Here is a 26,821-nt window from a genome sequence, read left to right on the forward strand (position 1 = left end):
CTGGAAAACATAACTGTTCCTCCAACGGCCGCACCGGCGTGCTGACCAGCCTCGGTGGAGAGATTACAGTGAGTCAAAGTCACATTGACAACAATGTGGAGGCTTCCATGCGCCGCTTTGTTTTTGCCTATGCGGTGAAATACTGTTTGGTTATGCAAGAAGTGGCTGGAGCCATATGGGCCCAAATGTTCCGTTTCCACTTCCAATGTGGCAACCAGATGTGTTCCAGCTGCAGCGAGAAGGATTTACTGCACACAATAGCTCAGCAGATCCTCAAATTGCCCCCCCCCCCCACACCCCCACACAAAAAAAGGAAGGGAAAAAAATGAGTGTTAAAGGGGAACCCCCCCCCCCCTCCTTCTACACCTCCTTCTTCCCAAACTCTGCCAGATTCGAAAAGGTGGTGAAGCAGCAACGGGAGGAGGAGCTCATCACTTCACTTTCACACAGTCGACTATCTCTCTCTGAAAAGATAATTGGTTCCCTCAGGCGCTGTTTTTTCTCCCCCCCCCCCCCCCCCCCTTCTAATTCTTCTTCTTCTTCTTTTTTTTGTGTTTTTTTTTAATCTTATGAAAAGTGTAGCTTTGCGTGCCGTCTGCCAAGCTCCAGCCCCGGTGGGCGCGGCTGGGACCCGTGTCCAAACCTCTGTCTTGACTTGCCTGGGAAAGTTGAGCGTAAAGGCACAAAGGGACCGAGCGCTGCCAGAACGCCCCGCAGCCGCGCTGCGCGTCAACTCCAACGCGCTGAGAACGCATTACTGCTCCTCCCGTGGACTCGAGCAGTCTTAGTCTTGAGACGCGCCAGGATCTGGGCGTCGGTTGCCGGAGCCGGCTGAAGGTAACGGATCACACGCCGGAGTGGCCTGGACACTCCATCTATTTATCCAATTGCGTCCGAAGTTGTTTACGCGGGGACTTTGTGCAGGAGGTTTTCTTCCCACCTGCCTCTTGCATCCGTGCACTAACAATTCTGCACTCTTGGAGTTTGGTGACGGGCTGTCGACATCCTTTTTTTTTTTTTCTTCTTTTTTTTCTTCTTTCTATTTTGCGCTCCAGATTATAGTTTGATGTATGGAATTGCGCAAAGTTCAATCGATCGTGGGCCATACAACAGCAGGCCACAAGCAGGCGAGTTAACGGCTTGTCAGTCCCAAGCAGGGGGGTTTTGGGGTCGTTTTTCTTCCGGTGGTATCTATAGTGTGTTGGATAGTTTTACATGTACTTTTTGCTGTGCTATTTGCATCCCTCTAAATATACTGCAGGAGATGGCCCCCCCGTTTGGAGTGACATGAGCCTTTTGGGCTATATTTGTTGTTCAGGTCAGCTGCAGTGAGCTTTGTGAAGGCTTAAATGAAGTAGTTGTTTAACTGAGAGAGAAACTTAAAGTGATTATTGCACTACTGGCTGAAAGTTGTGACTTATCTTGCCTTATTTTGAATTTTATAATGAAAGTGTGCTGTACAGTATATGAAGGCACACCCTGGCAGGGTGTGGTGAGAGGATGGGCTTTCAGAACGGATCCACTGGCCCCTTTTGTTCTTTTGTTAGTTTGGTCCTCAAAGACTCCAAGTAAATACAAAGTCTATTGAAATCTATAGATGAACTTTCAAACCCACTGGAACCTTTCTTGTGGTGTTGACCATTCGCATGAGATCCAAATGCGTCTCAAACGTTGTTTTCAACGGTGTAGGCGAGAGCTGAATGTGGTTCCTGCTGATTTTCTGTTTTTATCCTTATCATTAAAAGCAAGTTGTTCAAGGGGGAAACCGCATTTTCTAGAACATTAGATTGGCATTTTTGAAGTCATGAGACTGATGTGATGATGTTATTTTCCGCCTTCAGTGATAATAATCTTCAAATTGATGCAGTAAACATCGGGCAAAAGCCGTCTGGTCTTTAACCCAAACCACTCTTGGCAGCACTTTGGAAGATTTGTTTTACCCTTTTCCCAGCAGTTTGCTAAAAATGCCATTTGACCACAGTTACTAATAAACAGGCCGTTCACAACAGTTGGCACAGTGCATGGATGACGGTGGTCAACATTTTATCATCTCACCAGATAAGATGGGATGGACGAGTTGACGAGACAGATGGACTTCTCAGGAGACTTGTCAGGAGAAAGGGGTGAGAACAAAAAAACATCAACAACCCAGGAATTAAAGGGGCAGTATGCGATTTCTAAAGCAATACACGTTCGTAAAAATCAGCGAATATTTCCTCACCGTCTGTCCGTTCAGTGTGTTCGCTGAAAAAGAAATCCGGCGCAGCGACGGCTCTGTAAATCGAAAAAAAACAACCAAAAACGGTGCAGACCGCACCTCACAACACTGTGTGCAGTTTGTAAACATCGCAGCCCGTCAACCTTACGAAACGTGCTAGCGAATGGAGCTACAACTCAGGGGTTTTGGTCCGGTGGTGAGCGCGTCGGTCTCCCATACCCGAGGCTGCGGGTTGGCGGCGCGGCCAGAGCAGTAAAATAATCAACAACAACAAACAGATGGATAAGCTCTCTCCGAAATCGCCTACTGCCCCTTTAAAAGGCCGGTTCACACAATTCACAAAGAAGCACTTCTGTATGTATGCCGATACTATTGGTCTTATTTCGTGAAATGTCACTAACCACACAAACCCATACGACTTTAAACTTATGGTGCTTCACATTTTTTTTTAGATCTAAGCATAATCATGTCATCAGTTTCTCATTTCCACAGACCTCAATGTAGCAACAGAAACAAGTGTACGGTGTCTCGTTCAAAAGCCCAGTGGCAGACTGGTGGAGAGGAAATCTGTGTTTAAAGAAAGACCTAAAAACACTTTTAGATTCCACTACGTCCTTTTCTTTTGGTGGCGATTCTGTCTCGCTTTCTCGGGGGCTGACTGTCACTAACATCATGGCTTTTTCTTCACTGGTCTCGGTTACCATTTCTCAGGGAGTAAGTCATCCTCCCGGTTTTCCCTCCAGTCGTCATAACTGAATATAAAAGGACAGCTCATCTTGGCCTTACTAAAGATGGAGAGGTCAAGGAATGTCAGTTTATATGATTGACGCTAACCAAGAGAAACATACAATCAGCCTTTCTGTCCTCTTGTTCACCTCTTGTTTGTTTCTTTTTAAAAAGCGAGAGACAAGATAATGAGGTTTGGACACAATAAACAAAGTTGGACGCTCATAACACCAGTGAGTTTTCAGATTACTGTTTATGGTTTGACTTGTCTTCTCTGTCTCTCTTCCAAAGTCACGGAGTAACGGCAGCAACAGCATGATCACTGATCACCGTTAGTGTTTAGCCTTGGCCCCCGATGCAGACAGAAGTCCCTAAAAGGAAGGAGTAGGAAGAGGAGGAAGACATGAGTAAGGAGGCAGAATGAAATTGAAATGGAATTAACATTATCTATAACCGAATCCATGAACTCGACAAACAGGCTGCAGCTGGAGAACAAGAGTCCTCTTAGCAGAGGATGAGTGCTAAAACAAGTCTTAATTATCTGCCTCCAGTTCATGATTAATGACCCGATATAACTTTTGATTTAATTTGTTATCTCCTCTATGTTACAGTAGTACTTTACAACTTTCAACCAACTACATGCATCATTATAGTAAACATAATACTAAGAATACTAGTAAAAACTTGACTTATACTACACACGCTACAAAGTAGTTTACATGGGTCAATAATCAGATGAACAGCACTGACACAAATTTGCAGAGTAGATTCTGAATCTAGATTTGTAATATCCCTTAGGTTACCCCCTTCGGGTAGTCAATGTATAAGTGTTTTCAATACTTGTTTTTCGGGGGCTTCGTTCAGTCTTGCAGCCCTGAGCGCAGCGCAGGCTTCAGCAGGCATTCAGGGCAGCTTAGTTAAGCTTGGCTTTGCTACATATATTAGCATAGCCATGCCTTACTGTGTGAGGCCCATAGAGGTGGAGCCACGTGTTACACAGCACTGTGTCGGGCAGGTGACAGGTGTGTTTACAGTGCTCCACTATATCTTTACTTAGAAAATTGAGTATTTAACATATGTAACCTTTAAGTTTCACGATAACAACTAAACCATCTCCATAACAACCGAGTGAACTCGAGCTGGCGAGGAAGTTCCAGAATGTGCTGAGTGCTTTTTTCTTGCGCAAAGAAAACAACAAAAAAAAAGACTGCTACACAACCAGGGAAGACTGACATGTCAAGACTTGTTTGTTTTGTTAATTTAGTTGATATTTTGAATGTACACATTCTATTCATTAATCTTTTAGTTTCATTCTTTTATTTTGACAAGGATTTCTTATATCGTCCAAAATAAACCTGAACAGGAATTTTACTGACTAAATAGAAACACTTGATTGGACTCAACATTCAAAGAATTTATAGAAATGTGTCTTTGGGGAAAAAAACAAAACCCCCCCAAAAACTAGTTGTTTATTGTGAATTGTTAATCAGTCATAAGTTGCCAAAGCTGTGAACAAACTATAAAAGGTTTACAACACATTATGATGTAGTTGTACTCAGCTATACAGACATAACAAGTGTTTGTTACAATACAGTAACAATTCTGATCATTTATTTACTTATGTAGAGCACCCATTGTAAACAGAAACACCACACATTCAAGGAGATGTATACACATCTCATATACACAAATAGCCGTGTTTAAAACAATTATAGGTGTTTTACTAAGTCATCATTCATCATCTGTTTACACAGCCTTCCTTTATGGCTGCCAACAGGTGAAGACATATCATCTTATGGCTACATTACACTGGGTTATAAACCCTTTATTAAATGTTTGTGTGCTGCTCTTAAAGGCTAAATAGGGCGGCGTAAAGAGTCTTTCCACTGTCTAATAAATCATCAGCAAAGGCTTTATCGTTCTTACAATGATATTAATATCAATCCATTAAGTTTGTACTTAGGAATGTTAATAAGTTGTCAACAGCTATTTGGAGGCGCTAAAGAGTCAAACAGTTGTTCTGTTGCAGAAAGATAAATTACCTCGTAGTGGCTGATAGCTGCTATCGAGCCTTATTATCTAAGTCACATTAATTCAGCTGTGGGAGTGTAAAAATCCTCACCATGCCAGTCACTCAACACTCTAGTCAGCACCTGCGAACTGGGATTAACGCGGTGACGTTTGAATGATACTGAGGAATCAAACTTCAGCTGCTCCGTGTGTACAGACTGATCATTTTCTTCCTTTTCATCAGTTGTTACAGAAACTATAACCACCACGACTAGACTGACTTCCCTGCCTCCAAGTGAGTGTCTCTCTCTTTCAGTCCGGCTCGCTGTAATTGCTGTCAGTAAACCAAACACATATACAATAATTATAGCCGAGCGTTTCTAAAGGAAGTCCCCGATGAGTAACAGCTTCTCCTTGTTTTGCCGTGTGTCTTCTCGTTGCTAGAGGGAACCAGCGGATCAAATCACAGGAATATGTCCAGCACTGCTGGAGGGCTGGGCTTGGAGAAGAATGTCTTAACCCAGAACAGCGGTGGAACGTATTTCTCCTCATGTGAGAGCAAATTTCTGCCAAAATTAGGAAGTTGTGCTTTTGTCTTTGCATTTGTTTGAGGACAAAGCTCAAACTAGACAAAAAAAACCAACTAAAAATAGTTTTGTTCCCTTGCACAAAGGACTATATGAGTAAGAGACTGTTAGACTGTTATTGCTGATTCACATGATATTTAACTGTTGTTTTGTATACAGAGGTGGAATGAAAGTATAAATTAGATTTTCTTTTGCTCAAGTATTTCCATTTTAGGAAAATGTACAATTTTTACATTTATCTGACAGCTACAGGTACTATAGTTACTTTACATATTTAGAATTTAACATGAAAAATAAATAACTTGATGAAGCAAAGACTTGAGATACTGGAGTGCACTTTTTAATACATGACTTTGATTAGCTAAAGGAGTATTTTTACATTGTGGTACTTGTACTTTTACTTAAGTGAAGGATTTGAGTGCTTTTTTCCCCACTGATCACAAAATACAAATTGTATAAGGACCTCAACTTTGAATGTTGAGTACAAGTACTTCTTTTACTTCTGCTTTCACATAGACTTTCATGTGACTTCAGCATGTTCCTGTTTGTGCAGTCCCGCCGTAGAGATGATACATTTGCAGGAAATTCAGAATTAACGTGTCCGTATCATCCCTCCAGCCTCTGTAGGTGTGAACACTGGCTACAGCTCCTCCTCAGGAGTGTACCTCGGTGGAGACTCCTCAGGGGGAGGCGATGGAGGGGGGAGCTACATAGATGGAGAGGGGTATGGAAGCGGTGGAGGAGGAGGTGGAGGAGGAGGCGGAGGCAGTTATCTCGTGAGCTCGGTGTCAAAGGTGAGGTCCAGCTCGTCCAGTGGAGGCAGGAGGGCGCAGGCAGGGGGCTCATCAGGAGGCCTGTCGCCAGGTTTCCGGGAGAGGAAGATCCTATCCAGCCGCTCGGGAGGTTATGACGGTGAGATCCTGTTAATAACACAAGCACTGCACAGTCGGCATCAGGGGCGTCTGATACAGAAGATTACAAAAAATGAAGGAAACGGTCGGGCACAGGGGTGCTGTTTATATTTCTGCTAAACCATTGTGTTTTTTTCTTCTAGGAAGTTCTAGTGCAAATTCCTCTCCAGAATTTACTCGCAAAGATTATGGAATCTACTGTAAGTGAGCGTGACAGCTGTGTGGGATTATGTGCTTTACCCTTTTTTATGACTGCCCAATGTTTTTCCAGCTCTAACTCAAAGATGTGTCTGTGTGTATTTATGGTTTTTTTTGGTCCTTTTTGTTCTTGTCAGGCTCCAGCAGCACAAGAGGGAGGAGTGAGAGCAGAGGTATTCAGTAATTGTTTCTTCACTACTTTTTTTTCTTTATTGCTTCTGCACCATGTGATTCTGAATGGTCCTGCCTTACATTTTATTCAATCCCTTTCTCCATTGTGTGTTGTGGTGTTTTTTCCAGAGAGCGAGATCAGAGCCAGACTACAAAGTGCCTCTCCCACCGCCTGCAGATGTAAGACAACTTGGATCAATTTGCTGTCGGTTATGCAATTCCTCAGAAAGCAACAAAGCGTCTTTATTTGAGAGTGTTCATTCAAAGGACCACATGGACAGTGAAAGATTTTCTTTTTTCACTGCAGGGTCACTTTAGAGCAATGTCAAATATTTTAGCGAAGTATTCAGTACAGTATGTCACCCATGGGACATTCTTTCGCTTCCACCTCTCACTCGCATTTTAATGGTCATGACATTTCAATTAGTTCCACATGTTCAGCTCACCAGACAGAAGACAGAAGATTCAGTGTGCATCAGTGAAAGAAGGGGGGGTTGAATAGTGTTCAAGTGGGGAAGAAGTTGAGGGGCAGACCTGTGGTGGCAACAATGGCACACATGAGTCACTCTTTTACAGCACGTTGAGGCAAAACAGTGGACAGACAGACTTCTTTAGACGCTGATCGCTCCCCCTGCTGATTAAAGTCTAAAAGTGCCGTTATTTCATCCACATTCTTTCAACAGTTAGTCATTCTGTGCCACCGTAACCCGACCTCAGCCGGGTCTCCCGTTTCACTGCATTTCAGTGGCAATTATGTGCTTTTTACTCTACTGCAGTTATTTCACAGGTATTAACCGTGAAGGTAAAGATTGTACACACTAATCATGCTCAACTCATAAAATATGATGCATTGTTGCACAAAAAACAGTGGTATAAAAAGCAGTTAAAATTAGGCCCATATCTGCCAGATACAGAATTGAAGACCAGTGTAATGTAATCAAAAATATTCTACCTTTTACTTTTATACTTAAAAAAATGCTTCTACATCAGAAAAAAATATAAATGAAGAATTTTCACTTGTAACATAGTTATCTTATATCTATCTCTCATATTTAAAAGAACATATTTTCAGCTATACATATTTAACTACACTGAACAAAATTATAAACGCAACACTTTAGTTTTTGCCCCCATTTTTCATGAGCTGAACTCTAAGATCTAAGACTTTTTCTATGTACACAAAAGGCTTATTTCTCTCAAATATTGTTCACAAATCTGTCTAAATCTGTGTTAGGGAGCACGAGATAATCCATCCGCCTCACAGGTATGGCATATCAAGATGCTGATTACACAGCATGATTATTGCACAGGTGTGCTGGCCAGTATCTGGTGTGACCACCATTTGCCTCACGCAGTGCAACATATCTCCTTCGCATAGAGTTGATCAGGTTGTTGATTGTGGCCTGTGGAATGTTGGTCCACTCCTCTTCAATGGCTGTGCGAAGTTGCTGGATATTGGCAGGACCTGGAACACGCTGTCGTATACGCCGATCCAGAGCATCCCAAACATGCTCAGTGGGTGACATGTCCGGTGAGTATGCTGGCCATGCAAGAGCTGGGATATTTTCATCTTCCGGGGAATTGTGAACAGATCCTTGCAACCACTGGGCCGTGCATTGTCATGCTGCAACATGAGGTGATGGGCGTGGATGAATGGCACAACAATGGGCCTCAGGATCTCGTCACGGTATCTCTGTGCATTCAAAATGCCATCAATAAAATGCACCTGTGTTCGTTGTCCATAAGATACGCCTTCCCATACCATGACCCCACCGCCACCATGGGCCACTCGATCCACAACGTTGACATCAGCAAACCGCTCACCCACACGACGCCATACACGCTGTCTGCCATCTGCCCTGTACAGTGAAAACCGGGATTCATCCGTGAAGAGAACACCTCTCCAAAGTGCCAGACGCCATCGAATGTGAGCATCTGCCAACTCAAGTCGGTTACGACGACGAACTGCAGTCAGGTCGAGACCCCGATGACGACGGCGAGCATGCAGATGAGCTTCCCTGAGACGGCTCCTGACAGTTTGTGCAGATATTCTTTGGTTATTCAAAACCGATTGTTGCAACAGCTGTCCGGGTGGCTGGTCTCAGACGATCTTGGAGGTGAAGATGCTGGATGTGGAGGTCCTGGGCTGGTGTGGTTACACGTGGTCTGCGGTTGTGAGGCCGGTTGGATGTACTGCCAAATTCTCTGAAACGCCTTTGGAGACGGCTTATGGTAGAGAAATGAACATTCAATTCACGGGCAACAGCTCTGGTGGACATTCCTGCAGTCAGCATGCCAATTGCACGCTCCCTCAAAACTTGCGACATCTGTGGCATTGTGCTGTGTGATAAAAGTGCACATTTCAGAGGGGCCTTTTATTGTGGCCAGCCTGAGGCACACCTGTGCAATAATCATGCTGTCTAATCAGCATCTTGATATGCCCCACCTGTGAGCTGGATGGATTATCTCGTGCTCACTAACACAGATTTAGACAGATTTGTGAACAATATTTGAGAGAAATAAGCCTTAGATCTTTGAGTGCAGCTCATGAAAAATGGGGGCAAAAACAAAAGTGTTGCGTTTATAATTTTGTTCAGTGTATTTAAGTAAAAAAATGAACATTAGGTCTGTTATATTGTTGTATATTTAGATATTAGCCACCAAAAGCAGAAGCTAGTTGTCAGTAGCTACGGCAAGCCTTAGCTAAAACGAATGCTACATTTACTTAATGATCCTTCCCTAGCTGCTATCTGTTATTGAATAAGATCCATTTTTATCAAATTACATTTTGGTTTGGTTAGCTTAACTAAATAAAACAGTTCATGGTAGAAAAAAGAGAAAACAAACAGCTAAAGCTAACTAGCTTAGCAGACTAGCTACCCTCTACATCTTTTGATTCTTGTTCACCTCATGTGATTGGGTGTGGTAAAGTGACCATTAAATCATTGTCTTAAATGTTTTAAATTGTTAGACACTGAGCACAAGAGCAATTATAGACTGTATGGATGAAAATCTAAATGATGTTTGGTTATTTTCTTAAACACTGTAGTTGAAATAGACAAGAAGCTGCACATTTGGTAGACGCTGCATTTACCACAAGCAGTATCTGTATTTTTAGTTTTTACACAGGTTTAACGGCAATATTCTTTAATCTGTTTTGAAAAACGTAAAATTCAGGCTTTACAACCTTTGTCTGTGTTACAGTTTGCCATTTTCTTTGAAATCTTTCCACCTCTTTTTCTCAAAGAGTACAAAGTAGAATATTGCTCATTGAATTCAGTGGAGTAGAAGTACCTCAAAGTTTTTTATGAAGTAAAAATCAACTCGAGAAAGTGTACTCAGATACTTACAGACCAAAGTCATGCAATAACAAAAGAAAAATTTCTCAGAGATATATTGCAGTGTGACATTTGGTGAACATTGTTGGTGCGGCTGTGGTTTCGCAGGGACGGAGCTGGATGACGTGAAGAAGCTGCTGAAGGGCCGTTCCTGCAGCGTCAGCCCCACGCGCTCGTCCAGCGCCTCTACCACCCTGCCTGTCCCTAAAAAGGCCAGCGCAGAAGCCAAGACTGTCTCTGTGGCCACGCAGTCGGGTATAGAATCACACATGCACATGCTCTACATGCACAGACACAATGTCTCCAGAGATGTCCCAGAGATTTATGGTTTAACATGACCTTGGTATGAGCCTCTCATGACGGATAGATCCTTGGTGACACTTTGCTAATGTCAAACTAGACTTAGCTGGAGTATTTCTAGAATCCTGCAACACTTGATCTGGATCAAATATATTTTTTGTCTGACCTACTGTGTCTCTATGCTAATCTTGGACAACACAAGGAAGAGTTAGTATGTATGAAAGTGTAAAACAATAGATCAGTACACATGAATATGTCTGAGAATAAAATATAGATTTTGGTAATTTTTGAATGAATCAGGCAAACAAAAGAATATTTTCCTTGAAATACTGTGACTTGACTCCAATGATGAGACTCAAATGATGAAACACGAGAGCCACAAAAGTCATGAATACTTTCTTGATATTTGTCTTTGTGTCTCTTCTCCTGCAGTTTCAACTTCATTCTCTGGCTCTGGCGTGAGGTCAGGTGGATTTCACACCATTGACGCGTCAGGCCTGTATGATACCGGTCTGGCGTCTGGGCAGTTTGATAATGGCGTCAAGTCCGGCCAGTACGATGTCACTCTGATATCAGGCCAATATGACACGGGTGTGAAATCAGGACAGTTTGATACTGGTGTGAAATCAGGACAGTATGATAGTAGTATGAAGTCAGGACAATATGATATCGGTCTGAAATCAGGGCAATATGATACTGGTGTAAAATCAGGCCAGTCCTACACCAGTATGCGATCAGGCCAGTATGACACCAGTTTGAGATCAGGCCAGTACGACGCCAGTTTGAGATCAGGCCAGTATGACACCGGTTTGAGAACAGGTGAGTATGACACGCTGGACGCTGCACTTCCATCTTTCTCCTGGTCCACCGCCACGCTGCCCTCGGCCTCCACCACGGTGGTGCCTGGCAACACCGGCAGCTACACGTACCAGGTCAGCACCAACAACAGGTCGGGGGGAATGGCGCCGCTCAGCACCACCTCACCCTCGTCCCTGTCAGGTGAGACCAGCTTCCAAGGAACATTACCTGTTACCTGCAGATAAAATGGTTTTGTTCGTATGTTACGGGCCCTGGCTGTTATTTTGAGGGGTTTATATGTGTCTTTCTTTTACGTTGTGCTCCTATCCCCCTAGACAGGGGCATAATATTAATAAGGAATATACAAACAAACACTCTTTTTTGAAAAAGAACAAAATCAAAAACAGACCATACAGTAGTTCTTACACCAAACCTCACCATGCCAGTGCTGAAGATCCATATCCTTGAGTCTTAGTTTCAACCTTCAGTGTAAAATGAGGCAAAAAAGTCCATGCACGTTTTTACAGTTCTGTATAACTTACGTAGCCCAGCTTGACAAAAACAGTGCAGTCCACACTTCTAAAATGTGAGGATTTCCCCTGTTGTATATTGATTTATTGAATTTATGAAGAATCTCTAAGTTATATTGGCTTTTAGTGGAAGAAATCCAACACTTAATGTGTTGGATTTCTTTTTTATGTTTTTTTTTTATTCTTATTTTTGACTGTATGTCCATGTCCAATGTCAGATGGAATTTTTGTTCTTTTTGTCTTATATTTCTTCTTTTCTTTTTCTGTTGTGAACATTTGTGTGTTTTCATGTTTGTGTTGTTTCATGCTCTTTAATCAAATGAAACTGTGCATCTCTGTTTACAGTTTACGGCTTTCAGAATAATCTGGCGCCCACCACAGGCAGTGTGCTCACCACCAGCGGAGCCAACATAAGTGGTCACGTAGGAGGTGTGTAAACATGTTTTCTGATAGGTGCCCCACAATATTTTACACATATGAGGATAGCACCTTGTAAGTAAGAGACTGTTTATCTGTGTGTGTGTGTGTGTTTGTGTTACAGGTTATGGGGTTCAGAAGAACGTGTCAACTGGAAGTGGTGTCGTCAGCTCCGCAGTCTCTACAAGTAAAGTCCACGCTAACCTGACGGACAAGTTATCACTTTGTATAATGCTCAAAAATTGTAAAAAAAAATTAAAATATGATGCCTTTCTTTTTTGTTGTTGTCAGCCACTAGATCCCAAACCGAAGATGCATACAAGAATAAGTTCTTGATCTCTGACAAAGAGAACGTTCAAGCCAGGAGGGAAACAGAGACGCTCATTTTGGCCAAAGACAGCGGGAAGCAGTTCACCAGCAGCAGCAGCGTTCACATAGGAGGTGAGTCAGATCTTCACTGGCCCCTTGTGGAGAAACAATTCGTTTTCTGTCACCATAACAGGCTTTCCCTACTTTTTCGTGAGCAAACCAAAGGCTGGATTTCTTGTCGTCTCTCATTTTGCAAAAAGTTGTGCAACAAAACAACAACGGTATTTCAAATTTTACAGGGTCCCTATCAGGAGATTCAATAAAGAAAGAGAAGCTTATCTACAGTGAGACGGCCCCACTGAAGTCAGAGACGGGCAACTCTTACTGTGAGTCGTCGCTAAAAACATCGCTGAGAAAGAGGAATTACTCTGTTTGTGAAGACAAAGTAGTGATATTTACTTGTTCCTTCATCAGATGGATCATCTGGAGTTGTAATGAAAGACAAAGCCACGTATGCAGGTATATATGATTTGCACGTATGTTGATATTTACATGATGGTGAATGGCTGAATTTGAGGATTTTATGCCCTTGCTCTGTGGTCAGAAATTCACAGAGACAGCGGCGTCTTCGGCGGCGGAGGGTTCTGCTGCTGCTCGGACGCATGTTGCTCCTGGTGGAAATGGCTGCTGGGCCTTCTCCTCCTCTCCCTTCTCCTGCTGGGACTTCTGTTTGGCCTCATTGCACTGGGTACGTTTCACTTAATGCAACATTATGAGATTTAATAGGGCAAAAATAAAACCCTCTCCAAAAGATAAAAAAACCTCAGGAGTCACGAGATTCCCTCCGGAGCAGCCGGGAGTGACTGTTTTCGAACCAATAAAAACGGGTGTCTCAGCTTTTACAGGCTGGTGAGTTTTATTTCACGGTGCTGCTAAGAGCTGTGAGTCGAGTAAATGTTGTCCCTCTCCCTGGAGATTTGATCTCTGGGTACTGTCCCGCTGCCATGAAGTCGGTCTGGCATTCATTGTCAGTGGAGCAGCTCCAGGAATCGTTGCCTGATGACATCAGAGGCTTCATTTTGTTTTCTTGCTGCAGGCGACTTGTTGATGTGGATTTATCCTGATGAAAAATGACCCTGGAAAAACATTAGCAACCTCTGATTTGAGGCATATTTTAATTTGCATGTAAACGTGTGCACATCAAAACCCGTAAAGAAGTTACTGACTGATTATGGTAAAACATGATACTGTGGAGCATTTAGAGTACATACGGAATATTTGCTTCAGGCATAGTTTGGTTCAGCCATTTGCCCCTAAAAATATTTTATTTGAAGGTTTTTATAATAAGCAAAATACGTATTGGTAGAAACAGGTTTGTTAACTTGTGGACACAGACATGAAACACATTTTTTAGATTTCATGTGACTCACACTTTCTGAAGACAGCATTCTCATTATGTCCTTAGTAATTAAACGCCCCTGAAAACCTTTTTAAAAATAAATAATCATAATAAATAATAAGAAAACTGACACAGACACTGTCGTCATGTTTTTTTAAGTTTCCTTCAAACTAAAATCTAGTTATTCTGTTCTGTAATGTAAACTGGAACTCCTTATTGCTAATTTCTGCATACTTTTAATTCAATGTTGCCAACTTCTTCAAATACACGCCTAAAGATTTGCTCAGAAATCATAGAAAGAGGGGACTCAATAACTTGCCTAAGGATTATCATCTTTTAAATGTTTCTTCAGTTTCAAAGATCCATTGATATACTGCAAACTGGTGCTATTAGGTCTATAAATGAAATTTATTATTATTATTATTATTATTATAATTGAACATGTACTTTTAATGAGGTGAATCTGCCAAAATGTAAACAACTATCGGGGCTCAAGTTGTCGCCCACAGCAAACTATCTGACTCTAGGAGAACATTATACTGTAGTTAACAATGTGCGGTGGTCAGAATTTGAAAACCCCTCCTCTGTACTAAGTTTCTCATACTTTTCTCTTTTTTGTGGTAACATTGATCCTTGATGGATCGGACAGAACAGATTGGTGTTTTTTGCTAATACCGAGGCAGGTTAGCAGCTACTGAGCAGTAGAACAGACTTACAGTTGATAAGGTTTGAAGTGCAGGTTCGATCCCCGAGGGTGGCACCAATAAATGTGGGTGGGGGAAAGTGAAAGAGCAGCACTTGCCCCTCCCTCATTACATCACTGACGTGCCCCTTGAGCAAGTCATTGTGCTTGTACTGAACAGCTTCAGGTTTGAATTTGTTGTAACTCTAGTGAACACTGATACTCGATACCTCAGGGTAAGAAGATTATAAAACAATTGAAATGTGTGATTCAGATAGACAGCATTTATTATGAAATTTCAACTATTCAAAATACTTTGGTGTTTGGATTAGGACTACATCTATTTATTATTATTGATTATATATAATTTATTATTATTGATCAATCTAATGATTATTTTACATACTTTTATGTGCTAAAAAAAAATTAATTAGTGATTCATCAACAGCTGGAGATATTTTTTTTTACTAATTAATTGATTAATTATTTGTTTCAGTTTAAGTTTAGTCTACAATTGTAGATCTATTAACTCACGCTCTTGAATGATTTCACACAAGGTGACTTTTATGAAAGAGAATGATGAATAATAATAACATTTACAGTAAACTTAGAATGAAAGAAGTTGAAGAATCCTTTCCTGTTACTGCCTCCTTCTATTTACCGTGTGTCTTAACAACTGTTGATGTCCCTTTCTCAGCTGAGGACGTGAGAAAGCTGAAGAATCGAGTGGCTAACCTGGAGGCCGAGTCCTCCGTCGCTAATGCCCATATCAGTCGACTTTCGGGCTCTTCCAATGACATCAACACCTTAGTGCTCGGTGGAGGTGGAGGTGGAGGTGCCACACATACTGACACCACAGTACACCTGGACGATGGAGGTGGAGGCTCAAGCTCCAAAACACGAATCGGAATTGCTGCTGGTGCTGCCCGCTCCTCAGGGGGCAATGACATCAGTACTGGAAGTAGCTCTGCTGTTGGTGCTGGTGCTGGTACTGCCGGTGGTGCTGGCGTTGGTGCCGACAGTGCCAGTAGGGCTGGTAGTGCCAGTGGTGCCGTTGGTGCTGGCGGTGCTAGTGTTGGAAGTGCCGGCACCAGTGGCAGCACCAGCGGTGGTGGCACCAGTTTCAGTGGTGGCACTGGCTTTGGGTCCGGTGTGAGTGGAGGACACATGGACGCTGCCTCACTTCAGATGATGGTCCAGCACATGCTCAGAGCTGAAATGCAATCACAGTCATTCAGAGGTACACACACACACACACACACACACACACACACACACACACACACCCACGCACCCACGCGCACGACGTTCATGTTCACTGTGTTGTTGTTTTTCTGTCTCAGCTGTCCTGCTGTCCTCAGTGCAGGGAGAGAGAGGGCTTCCTGGACCTAAAGGTGAAATCAAAATAATATTTCTTTCATAAAATTTAAACATAAAGGCCTTGTGTTTTTATTTATATTTATTTATTTATTTTTCAGGCGACAATGGTTACCCTGGAACTCCAGGTGAGGAATGAGGACTAACCTTTCCCTCAATTCATTACCAGTACGGTTTTGTCGTGTGGTATTGTGATGTCATTTTACTGACTGCGACCTTTGACCTCAGGTCCCCCGGGTGCACTGGGACATGCAGGCCCTGAGGGGCCTAAAGGACAGAAAGGAAGCCAAGGTACGGAGATCACTTCAGGCCAAACTACATGATGCAAGTTCACTGTTCAGCTCATGTAGTGAGTGAGCGTCTGTTTGTAAAATGTCTGATCAGGTGATCATGGGATGGAGGGAACACCAGGTGTCAGGGGTCGTGAGGGCCTGACCGGCCCCAGAGGTGAAGCAGGCATTGGACTGAAAGGTGACAGAGGTACGTCTCAGACTCACAGCCGCAGCAGAGTGTTTGTGCTGATTAGTGATTCTAATAGCAGCTAGTCTGTCTTGATCCAATAACAATGAGTCACTGCAGGATCTGATTTGTTTGGTTTGTTGCAGGTGCTCCTGGAGATACTGGGTCTGTGGGATCAGCCGGACCGAAAGGTGAGATCACTGGACATTAATCCTTTTCCCTTTTGTTTTCTTGTTTAAATAAATGACTTCAATTGAAAAATATCAAATTGAAATTGAATTTGTACTTGAAACAGCACCAGGTGGCAGCATTGAGTCAGTTCACATCCAAATTCAACAAAAAACTATTTTAAACATATGATTAAGTTATAAAGACACTCACTATCATGTTTGATTGTGTTTGATAAAATCTTTTACATTTTGGACTTCACCAACAGTTGACTTTAAGTCCCCCTATTTATCATTTATGAGCAGTATATACCCATTCAATACATATTTTATAAAACTCTGTCAACAATTATATCTCTTCCTGTGGGCACCCATTAAGAGGAGGCTGGTGTAGAAGGCTTACACTTTACATTATGGTGCACTAATCACCAATTAACTTGTTGCTTATTGGCATACTTATAAGGATATTTGATTCTTTATTAAGTCATTATAAATTACTAATATACCCAGTTTTACACTACTGTCTGTTAATTCTTAATTCCAGCATTAGCTCCACATCAGTTCTTTGTATTATTGTATTGTATGATTATGTTACACATTTTTCCCCCTCCTTTTCCCCCCCATTAAAAATGATTCATCTTTCCTCCAGGTGCACCTGGGCTTCCTGGGCCAGCAGGTGGGTTTCTCCCTGATATCATTCACAAGGACCATTACATTGACTCATGAGTTGAATATTATTGATTTTAGCACCAACTCTTAAACACTGTGAGCAGAGTCTTGACATTTTACATGACCTGTTTGGCTACAGGTGAACCAGGTCTTCAAGGTTTCCGTGGCGAGGCCGGGGCACCTGGGCCTAAAGGTAGGTTATACACGGACATAGTTTTCTTTCTAAACACAGTGAAATGTGAATCGAATGTTACTCGCGGTTTCTCTTTTCACCCTGCAGGTGACAGAGGGCTTGCTGGGTTTCAAGGAATCAAAGGTTTGTTGGTACTTCATTGGACTTTTCCAGCAATTGACTCATGTCCATTTCTTTTTCATGCCATTGTTTGATTAATTGTTTATTTCAGGTGACACGGGTGACAAAGGGCTCAGGGGTATGCAAGGTCAGTGAATTTGTCTTTGTGTCTTATTAGAATTATTGAACTGTAATTGTTGAGGTCACATTGGCATTGTTACATGCCTCATACAGTCAATGTGAGTATTTTCTAATTCAGCTCTGTCACTCCACAGGTGATCCTGGTATACCAGGTCAGCCTGGGTCAGCTGGAGAGAAAGGATCCAAAGGGTCAACGGGTGAGTCTAATTATTGATTCTTAGATTGTCTTAAATGTTGTCTTCTTCTTCGTTAAATGAAATCGTCAACATATTTCAATGAGACAGTAGCAAGATCCTCCACAGGGGGGCAGAAGAGAGGGTGTATCCTCTAAAGAATCCCCCCCCCCCCCATATCTTTCACAATATAATTTTTGTTCTTATTGTCTTTTTGTCATCAGGGGTGTCTGGACATGATGGTGCAAAAGGATCAAGAGGTATGTTGGTTATGCTGGAAGTTACACAACATAAAGATGAAGGAGGGTGTGGCTAAGGCTAGATTTTTCTCACACACACACACACACACACACACACACACACACACACACACACACACAAACACTAATAATAAATTAAAATAATAATAAAAAACATAAATAAATCCTCAAATCAACATAAACATATTTTCTTTTCATTTCATTTTTGGCCCTCAGGTGACCAAGGACCAGCCGGGCCCCCAGGACTCAGAGGTCCTGCTGGTTCTCCTGGAGATGCTGGAATTCCAGGTACAATGAACATGATGTTGTGTGCTATGAATATGTCAAAATGAATGTGTTATAATGTGGTGAGATATGTTCATAATACTTCCCCACCTCCACCCCTGTAGGAGGACCTGGGCTTCAAGGACCACCAGGTACAACTTTATTATTACATATTGTAAAATGCATTGTTGTTTTTTTTAAATGTATTAATTCTGTTGCAGAGCAGTTCTCACCAACAACGTGCTTTACATTATTTGATTTTAATGGTCTCTACCCTAAAAATGTACCTTCATCTTGCTTTTAGGGATACCAGGAAATCCAGGACAACCAGGAACAAAAGGTACAGCTGCTTTCACCTTCTACGGCTTTATAGATTTAAGTGTTTTCCTGCTATTGATTATAAAACTCTGTATCTAACATAGCATGTGTCCCTCTCTTTGTTTTCAGGTGAAACTGGTCAACCAGGAAGAATCTTCAATGCAGGTAACAGAGCATGATAAAAAAAATGATTTTCTTTTGATTGGACTTTTGCTTGAGTATATCTGACCGTCACTTTCATTTCTCAGCTGGTTCCACTTCTGTTGGCATCCCAGGACCACCTGGGCCCGCTGGGCCTCCCGGCTCTGCAGGAGCTCCTGGATTATCAGGTCTGACCTTGACAACACAGGAAGTAGTTTGGTGATGTCCTTCTGCATATCTTGTATCTTAGCCCCAGAATCATAACGCCATAGCGGTGGCCACAATTCCTGCATATGTATTTCTTTTTTAAATGATTTTAATCTTTATGTGTTGTGTTGATTTCCGTCCTCAGGTCCCATTGGCCCTGCTGGTCTGCCTGGCCAGTCTGGTACGTCATCACACTTTGATTCTCCCAGAGGAAGCTGGGATATGTAGTCTAACTGATTCTAGAGTCTAATAGGTATTGCATTCTTTTTGTCCTCACAGGTCCTAAAGGTGACAGGGGGTATAAGGGAGACCAGGGAGAACCAGGAGTATCCGTGAGAATGACTGAAGGTCATACCAATTGTCTTACTTGCATTAAATTAATTCAAATAGACCCAATGCAACAGACTAATCAAAACGTATTTGTCAAACTAGTCCAAGCAGCAATGGCGGCTAATGATAGCAAACTTTATATGGATAGTCAGTTCATTTCTGACTACACACTCTTCCCTACTTGTGCTACTCTTATCCTACACATTAGCATTCACTATAGTTTACTATAAGTCTAACTCGTCACTGGTTGTACAAGGAAGAAATTTAAATTAACCAGACTTTTCCCCTGCTTTGGCCATTTCTACAGTCCAGAGTAAAATTAGGTGCTTTTGTTTCCGGTTTAGGTCATTTTAGTGCTAGTGGAGCCTCAAGAATGTCTGGGCAACCCGGTCCACCGGGTCCTCCCGGGCCACCTGGACGTCCAGGTAAATAATACACAACATGCTCTCCTGCATCATTATCAAAGAGACTGGCCTTAATGATTTTCTAGGTTTTCTTTGTCACCCTCTGGGATGACCGCCTCCTGCTCCTGCAGTGTCTTCTTGTAATACTCTTTTTTCTCATTTTTGTCACTGACCTTTTTTTTAAAATCAATTTAACTTTTTTAATTAGGAGATTCAAGACAAGGACCTCCAGGACCACCCGGGCCCGCAGGACAGCCAGGCAAGTATTTCAGCTCATCAAATGTTCTGCTAATATGGATATATACTGTAGGTGATTGGATCACCCACACTATGTATCCATATTAAATTTAAATTAAAATTTAAAGACCCCCTCGATGAAAATCAAGTTTTAACCAGGTCAGGATATCCATTTTGTGATTTTTATACAATACAAGACATATCGTGAGCCAAATAAGCTGTCAACGCCATGGCTGAGTATTTCCATCTTGACACTGCAATGTATAAATGCTAGTCTCAAAAAATAGGATTCAGACCAAGTGGCAACCCTCGAAACCTTGAGTTTCGCATTTTGACCGGCGCCATGTTGGATTTCTTGCTCCCGGACATAAGAGCAGGGGCCCGGTGGTGGACATGTCCACTGCACGCCCACGGACACCTGCAACCATGCACTGATTGGACAGTTCCAGAAGTCAATCACTCCGTATCAATGCTTCAATGCATACGGTGCTTTAACTTCCATTTGACTGTAAATGAGACAACAATTCACAAAAAGAACATCATACTCTACTGGAGAAGACTATGAGATTGAGACCATAAACTCCTCAGGAAAATGTTTACTGATGTTATAAATCAAGTGAGAACTAGAGTCATTTTCTCAGACTTCTATAGAAACAGGCTTCTTTTTGCAACCAGTGAGCCGCCCTCTGCTGGTGATTCCAGAGAATACAGGCACTTCCGCATTGGCTTCATTTTCCGGACCTGGTGACTACGTCCATTCTTATATACAGTCTATGATTTAGACATCAGGGGTTGCATACGTCACAAACCTAATAAAGCAATCCTGTCAACTTGCAGGGTGGGGCGTTTCCATATTGTTTCACCATAGCATACCTGAGCCAGGTGTATCTAATGATCAGTATTTTGCAAAGCTAAGTTAGCGGAGGTAGCTAAGTCACCGCTAGCGATCGGCACCAAGCTTTATAGGCTCATACATGAAATACATTATGCGACCCTCTGACACTTTGACCCTGTACAAATTGCTCTTCGTCTTACTCCTATGTTCCCACTCTCATTTGTGTAACATACAATAGTTAGCAAAAGAGAGAACAAACAGAGGTTTGTGTGTTTGTTAAACAGAGTCGGAGCTGCAGGTGAGTGGTGGGCGGGGATAGAGGCGGGTTTACGTGCATATTCATTGATCATTGAATACTAAATGAGGCAAAGGTAAAGTTCCAAGTTATTTTAGGATATTTTTTTACATGGAAATAAAACTATATGTGATTACCGATATGTGATTTGAAGGAAAGACTACTTTTCAGGGTTTAATCGATAGCAGGAGATGAACTTTAACCATTTTCCTTTTTTAGGTTATGGAAGACCAGGACCCAAGGGAGACAAAGGAGACTCAGGCTTTGGAGCTAGCTCTGGTATGATCCAAAATCTAAACTTGTCCTCTGTCTTGATGTGGGTTACACATTTTAGTGGCAGTAACAGATTGTGAAAACCACAGATTCAACACTGCTCTTCTTACAGGAACATATTACACTGGACAACCAGGACCACCTGGGCCTGCTGGGCCTAAAGGATCAACAGGTGATCAGATTTTTGTAAAGTGGCCTGACCTCCTCTGCCTCATTTAAAACAACCTGCACTCCTTTGCCTCTATGAGCACTTCATCATGACTTCTCCATCATTATTTCAGGTTCTCCTGGACCAAGGGGCTACCAAGGTGATTTTTCCTTGTGTCACTTTTGTGTATCGTGTTAAAATCATTTGCTTTTACACTTTGCTGCATTTTTTTCCCAACAAGCAAATAGTTGTGAGCCTCACATCAAACAGACCTCTCCAGCATCAATAACTGTAACTGCTCATTTGTATCTCAGGTGAACAAGGACAACAAGGTGTGCCCGGCACCCCAGGAAGCTCAGAGAGAGGTCGGCCCTCTTTTTTTATAACAAACTAATCATAGATAATTAAATTAAGTTGATAGAGTCACATTTGTGAGCTACATGGCCACCCTATACTGTATTTATTTCTTCCTTACAGTGTCGAGTTATGCTGGAGGACATGGGATCCCTGGACCACCGGGTCCACCAGGGCATCCTGGACGTCCAGGACCACCAGGAATCAAAGGTAAAACCTAACATCGCTCTGAAATCTGAGAATGTTGTCAGTGTTTTATTATCTGTATGTCAGAATGAATATTGTGATAATGCTTTCATTGTTTTGTTTTTTGCAAGGGGACACTGGAGCTCCAGGCGCCTCAAGAGGTAGAGGAAACCATAATAATTGTCTGGACTACTCTTGATAATAGTTCACAGTGGCTCTAAAGTTTGACAGCAAATGTCCTCTTCAGGTTCCTTACCATTGTTTTTTTTGTGCCTCAGGTTCAATCTCAGTCACTTCAGGGCCCCCTGGTCCCCCAGGTCCTCCTGGCCCTCCTGGCCAGACAGGCTCCTTCTCTTCTTCTAGTGAGATGCGCCAGTACATCACTGACTATCTAAGTAAGAGTTGCGCTGAAGCAAGGTTCGCCAGGTCAAAGGCTTTCAGGGGCACAGAACAGAGTATTAACATGTATTGTTATTTGCATTTGTTGCATGCAGGTAGAAGCAGACAGGACAGTATCCCTGGACCACCAGGTCCACCTGGGCCTCCCGGAATCCCTGGAACCTTCTCTGGCTCTATTGAGGACATCTCTGCTCGTATCATTGTATATCTGCAAAGTAAGCCTGGGCTTTCCCCCAGCATTTATACAACTAAATGGAGGAGGATTGTGAGGAGTACTTGATGGCCTCAATTATTAGATGGGAGCCACCTTTGACTGTGTTGTGCAATTTCAGGGTCGGGCTCAGGCCTCAGCATCGGTGTTCAGGGTCCTCCAGGACCACCTGGTCCTCCTGGACCTGGCTCTGGATTCCAGTCGGTCAGCGATCTCATCGTCATGCTTCAGAGTAAGAACAATACATGCGCACACTCAGGGAACGTGAGCTCAGACTTTTGGTATAAGGTGTCAGATGTACAATCTTATTCAGGAGTCTGTGAACTCTTCAACATCACCTCATCTGACTGTGAAGACAAAAACACTTGAGGACGTGGTTTAGCAGAGGACGCACCAGGCTAAGCTATGTCTCTGCTGTGATCTGTCTAGGGGACGATGTCAGGAGATATTTGTCAGGACCCCCGGGACCACAAGGACCACCAGGACCACCAGGGTCATCAGGTGGACTTTCAGGCAGTTACAGTATACAAGAGATAGCCACATATGTCTTCACCATCATGAACGGTAAGCACAGCACCGAAAACCATAACCCTGGAACTGGTGCCTGGGCTCGATCAAACATTCAAACAGCATCATCTTTCATTTTCAGACAGAGGCATTGCTCGAGGTCCGCCTGGGCCACCTGGTCTACCTGGACCTCCTGGGACTTCTAACGGAGCAGCCACTGGCTTTAGTAGCGTTACGATTGACTATTCTGCACTGATGAAAAGTAAGATGACTTTATTTAGACACTGACCTTGTTTCACTTATGGACTGAAATAAACAGTTAAGAGAAGTTTAAGTTTAAGTTTAAATCTGCTCATCTCTTTGTTTTTCTGGTTAATTAAACAAAGCTACTCATCGTTTCACCGCAATCACAATAATGGAAGATTCATTCACTCACTCCCCGTCTTCATTGTATCCTAATCCACTTTCCCCAGATTCAGATTTCCGCTCTTGGATCAGCTCTGCTGTACAACATGGTTCTCCTGGTCCTCCGGGTGTCCCAGGTAGCGCTGGGCCTCCTGGCCCTCAGGGGCCTCCAGGAGTGTCCACTGCCACTGTGTTGGGGGCGGGAAGTCGTGGCTACAGCTTGGAGGACATTCAGCGTTACCTGCAGGGTGAGTCTGAACATAATGCGTAAACCCTTGCTAACATAGTTGATGTTTCACAAGGTTTGCTCATCTTGCTCTGCTCTTTCACAACTTATACTGACAATAAGTTTGATTGGAACCGCTCTCAGGTTCTGGGTTCAGAGGTCAACCCGGCCTTCCTGGTCCTCCAGGTCCTCAGGGTCCGCCAGGCAGTTACACTGGCTCAGTCTCCTACAGTGGAAACTTCCCTCGGGAGAGCATCCGCGCTGAAGTCCAGGATTACCTGACCAGTAAGCCACGCGGAGAAGATATGTGACCCCCCCCCCCCCCCTTTAACTTTAATAACACTGCCTCTGCTGTGTTGTTGCATGAATCACATGCCTCAGCAGATACACATGTGTAAAACACAAGACAGCAACATCATTCCTAACAGTACGGGTGAGTCCAGATATCATGAGTGAACCTTTATTTTCCAGGTGACAATGTTCGCCGTTTCATCACCGGAACCCCGGGGCCTCCGGGACCGAGGGGTCCGAAAGGAGAGCGCGGAGAGCCGGGTTACACCCAAGGCTACGTGCAGAGCCAGAGCTACTCTCAGGGTGACTCCCGCTCCAGCTCTGACCAGAGAGAGATCATCAGAAAGCTCACTGAGACACTGGACTACCCCAGCGTCGCTCTGAAAGTTACAGACTACATCAAGAGTGAGTAGAGGCCAGTGGCAAAAGTTTCGTTTTTCTGTATTTGTCTATTTTTTATTTTTGACAGCGCAACATGAAAAGTTAACGTTACTTACGTTTCTCTTCACTACTATGGTTTTTATTTGTCTATTTTTGTTTGGTAAACATGCACTTAATTTTGTAACTTCCCTTAATGCTTCAGCGGCTGTTGCTATGGATTCAGGGAGTTATGCCGTGGGCAACAACTTGTGCCTATATGTTTACATTTTTGCATATTGACAGCATTTAAAGTACGCTGAATTAGCTATAAGCAGTTCCTCTTTGTGATGTATCAATGAGTGTACAGATAAATATAGCTGGATTACATTGATGCTGGAGAAATCTTTAATATGTGACAATTGTCAGGCGAGTTCTGGAGCTAAATGGGGCGGGGGTTTTTTTTCTGATTTCTTTTTTCATGAGGTTTGGGCACACTTGTCTTGATTTCGACTTCAGACAAGGATCTGAATACTTCTTCCACCTCTTGCCAACAATGATCAAAGTGCTGTTTTCTCACATTCCTCCCGCAGATCAAGGCCTGTTGCAGCAGTATATGGTCGAGGGCCCTTTGAAGACGAATGTGAGAGCGATTCAAGGCCCCCCTGGTCCACCTGGCCCTCCCGGATCACCCGGTTACAGCCGCGTCATCGGGTCCTACGGCAACGTCACAGCTGACCTCATGGACTTCTTCAGAAGTGAGGATACAACAGTTTATGACTTTCCACATACTGTATCTGGTTGAATCTCGCAGCAATGGAAAATAATCCAGTCTTATGCAAGTGTGGAGCTGGAAAATGTTGCTTCATAGCGACTAAAATCTGTGCTTTTTCTCTTGCGCAGCCTATGGCACCATCCCCGGTCCTCCAGGAAGCCCTGGACCAAAGGGAGAAAGAGGGTACCCAGGACCCAAAGGAGACAAGGGTACATTTTGACAGTGATGCTTTTCCCAGAGTAATATTTAAGTGCATCCACTGAGAAAAGCAGTCTGAGTCTGAATTTGTCTTTTGCGTGTTTACAGGTGATCCTGGACACCCAGGTTTGGCAGGATTGCCAGGGTCATACACTATCCAGATTCCACACAGAGTGCAGAAGAGGGATATAGGTAAAAAAAAAAAACTTTTTTGACAAACCACATGAAAACTGGTGTAACATACATGTAACTCATCACACCGTTGTTGTTTTTCCTTTTTACCCACTGCAGGCAATAAATTGCTTGGTCGTCCTCGCCTGCATCGCCCCCGTGGCTAAAGGGCTAACATACGACTGGATCATGTTAGATTTCATTTCCATTATATTTCGGGTTTTTTTAAGCATTCAGCTGTAGCAATGCAAGAAGTCAAAAAAAAATGCTGCTTAATTTTGCCATTTGTAGAAATGTCAGAGGAAAATTGGAGAAAATAAAAATGGCAAAAAATGCATTAGTCTTTTTAAAACTTTGGTTTCAGTAGAGGTCGGGGTTTAGCTGCCGGTCAGTGTTACAGTAAGACAGGCATCATTTTTTTTGACATGTGGGTGTATAATGTTTACTTCGCTTAGTTAGAAGCTTGTACGCAGACATTTTTCCAGGGGTCAACTTTGTTTTAGAGAGAATCTGTTTTTAAGAGATAACTGTCAATTGCTGATATTTTAGTTGAATGTTATTCCACTGCTTGTGTGACTTCAGCGCCTGGTGTACTTTTTATTGCATTTTACATCTTCTGAGGATTATATTGTATTTAGGATTATATACTTTAAGTGTTAAATGGTGTATCAAGGTAAACAATTGCAATATTTTCATATTATCCATATAAGTCAAGCCAACCTCCAGCCTCTAAGACTGTTGTAAGTTATCCATTAATCAAATAAAAAAATTACATTAAAACAGTATGTATTTTTAAAGCAAGCAATACATCATCATCAGAAGTGGACTCAGTCTCAGCGAGGGCCAATTCTGCAGAGCGAGTGGGGTTGGTTTGGGCTGATGTACTTGAAAGGTTGAAAGACAGGGACTGGTAATCACCTAGAAAGGGCAGATTTTTATAAAAGACCACACTGAAATTGATATATTTTCTCTATACCTTTAAGTGTTGAAAAGATTAAATTATAAAATGTTTCCAGATGTTTTTACATGATTGAACCTATTGACATTTGATCAATATATTTGAAAGACGTACCAATAAATCTATTTTTTTTGGACTCGTGAGTCTTGATATTTGTATGACTAAATTCATCTCAAGGGCGTTTCAAGACAGTACAACG

At 42.6% G+C, this 26,821-nt stretch overlaps 1 protein-coding gene across 4 annotated transcripts; it reads left to right on the forward strand.

Moving 5' to 3' along the window:
- The first annotated feature begins 536 nt into the window (after nt 1-536).
- LOC118284284 (collagen alpha-1(XVII) chain-like) lies at nt 537-26,758 on the forward strand. 4 transcript variants are annotated; one of them, XM_035607052.2, is made up of 55 exons: nt 537-837; nt 2,059-2,123; nt 5,199-5,249; nt 5,399-5,506; nt 6,160-6,453; nt 6,596-6,652; nt 6,788-6,823; nt 6,951-7,001; nt 10,268-10,414; nt 10,892-11,458; nt 12,133-12,216; nt 12,329-12,391; nt 12,496-12,645; nt 12,813-12,899; nt 12,988-13,032; nt 13,118-13,261; nt 15,292-15,834; nt 15,938-15,988; nt 16,073-16,099; nt 16,200-16,262; nt 16,356-16,451; nt 16,577-16,621; nt 17,247-17,273; nt 17,406-17,459; nt 17,547-17,582; nt 17,671-17,706; nt 17,834-17,896; nt 18,097-18,132; nt 18,349-18,420; nt 18,522-18,548; nt 18,701-18,736; nt 18,844-18,879; nt 18,963-19,043; nt 19,208-19,243; nt 19,342-19,410; nt 19,737-19,817; nt 20,005-20,055; nt 21,383-21,442; nt 21,549-21,608; nt 21,718-21,744; nt 21,899-21,949; nt 22,062-22,148; nt 22,256-22,285; nt 22,403-22,519; nt 22,619-22,738; nt 22,856-22,966; nt 23,164-23,298; nt 23,384-23,503; nt 23,715-23,894; nt 24,017-24,157; nt 24,344-24,568; nt 25,114-25,278; nt 25,424-25,504; nt 25,602-25,685; nt 25,785-26,758. In XM_035607052.2, the coding sequence occupies exons 2-55, from the start codon at nt 2,069-2,071 to the stop codon at nt 25,829-25,831; spliced, it is 5,346 nt and encodes a 1,781-aa protein (XP_035462945.2). In that variant the 5' UTR covers nt 537-837; nt 2,059-2,068; the 3' UTR covers nt 25,832-26,758. The 4 variants fall into 4 exon arrangements, with proteins under 4 accessions (XP_035462945.2, XP_035462948.2, XP_035462946.2 ...); XM_035607055.2 differs by lacking the exon at nt 2,059-2,123 and having other exon boundaries at nt 538-837; XM_035607053.2 differs by lacking the exon at nt 537-837 and having other exon boundaries at nt 2,040-2,123.
- Nucleotides 26,759-26,821: the final 63 nt, after the last annotated feature.

This window comes from Scophthalmus maximus, chromosome 10 (genome assembly GCF_022379125.1).
Source record: "Scophthalmus maximus strain ysfricsl-2021 chromosome 10, ASM2237912v1, whole genome shotgun sequence".
In the NCBI taxonomy this organism is placed as follows: domain Eukaryota; kingdom Metazoa; phylum Chordata; class Actinopteri; order Pleuronectiformes; family Scophthalmidae; genus Scophthalmus; species Scophthalmus maximus.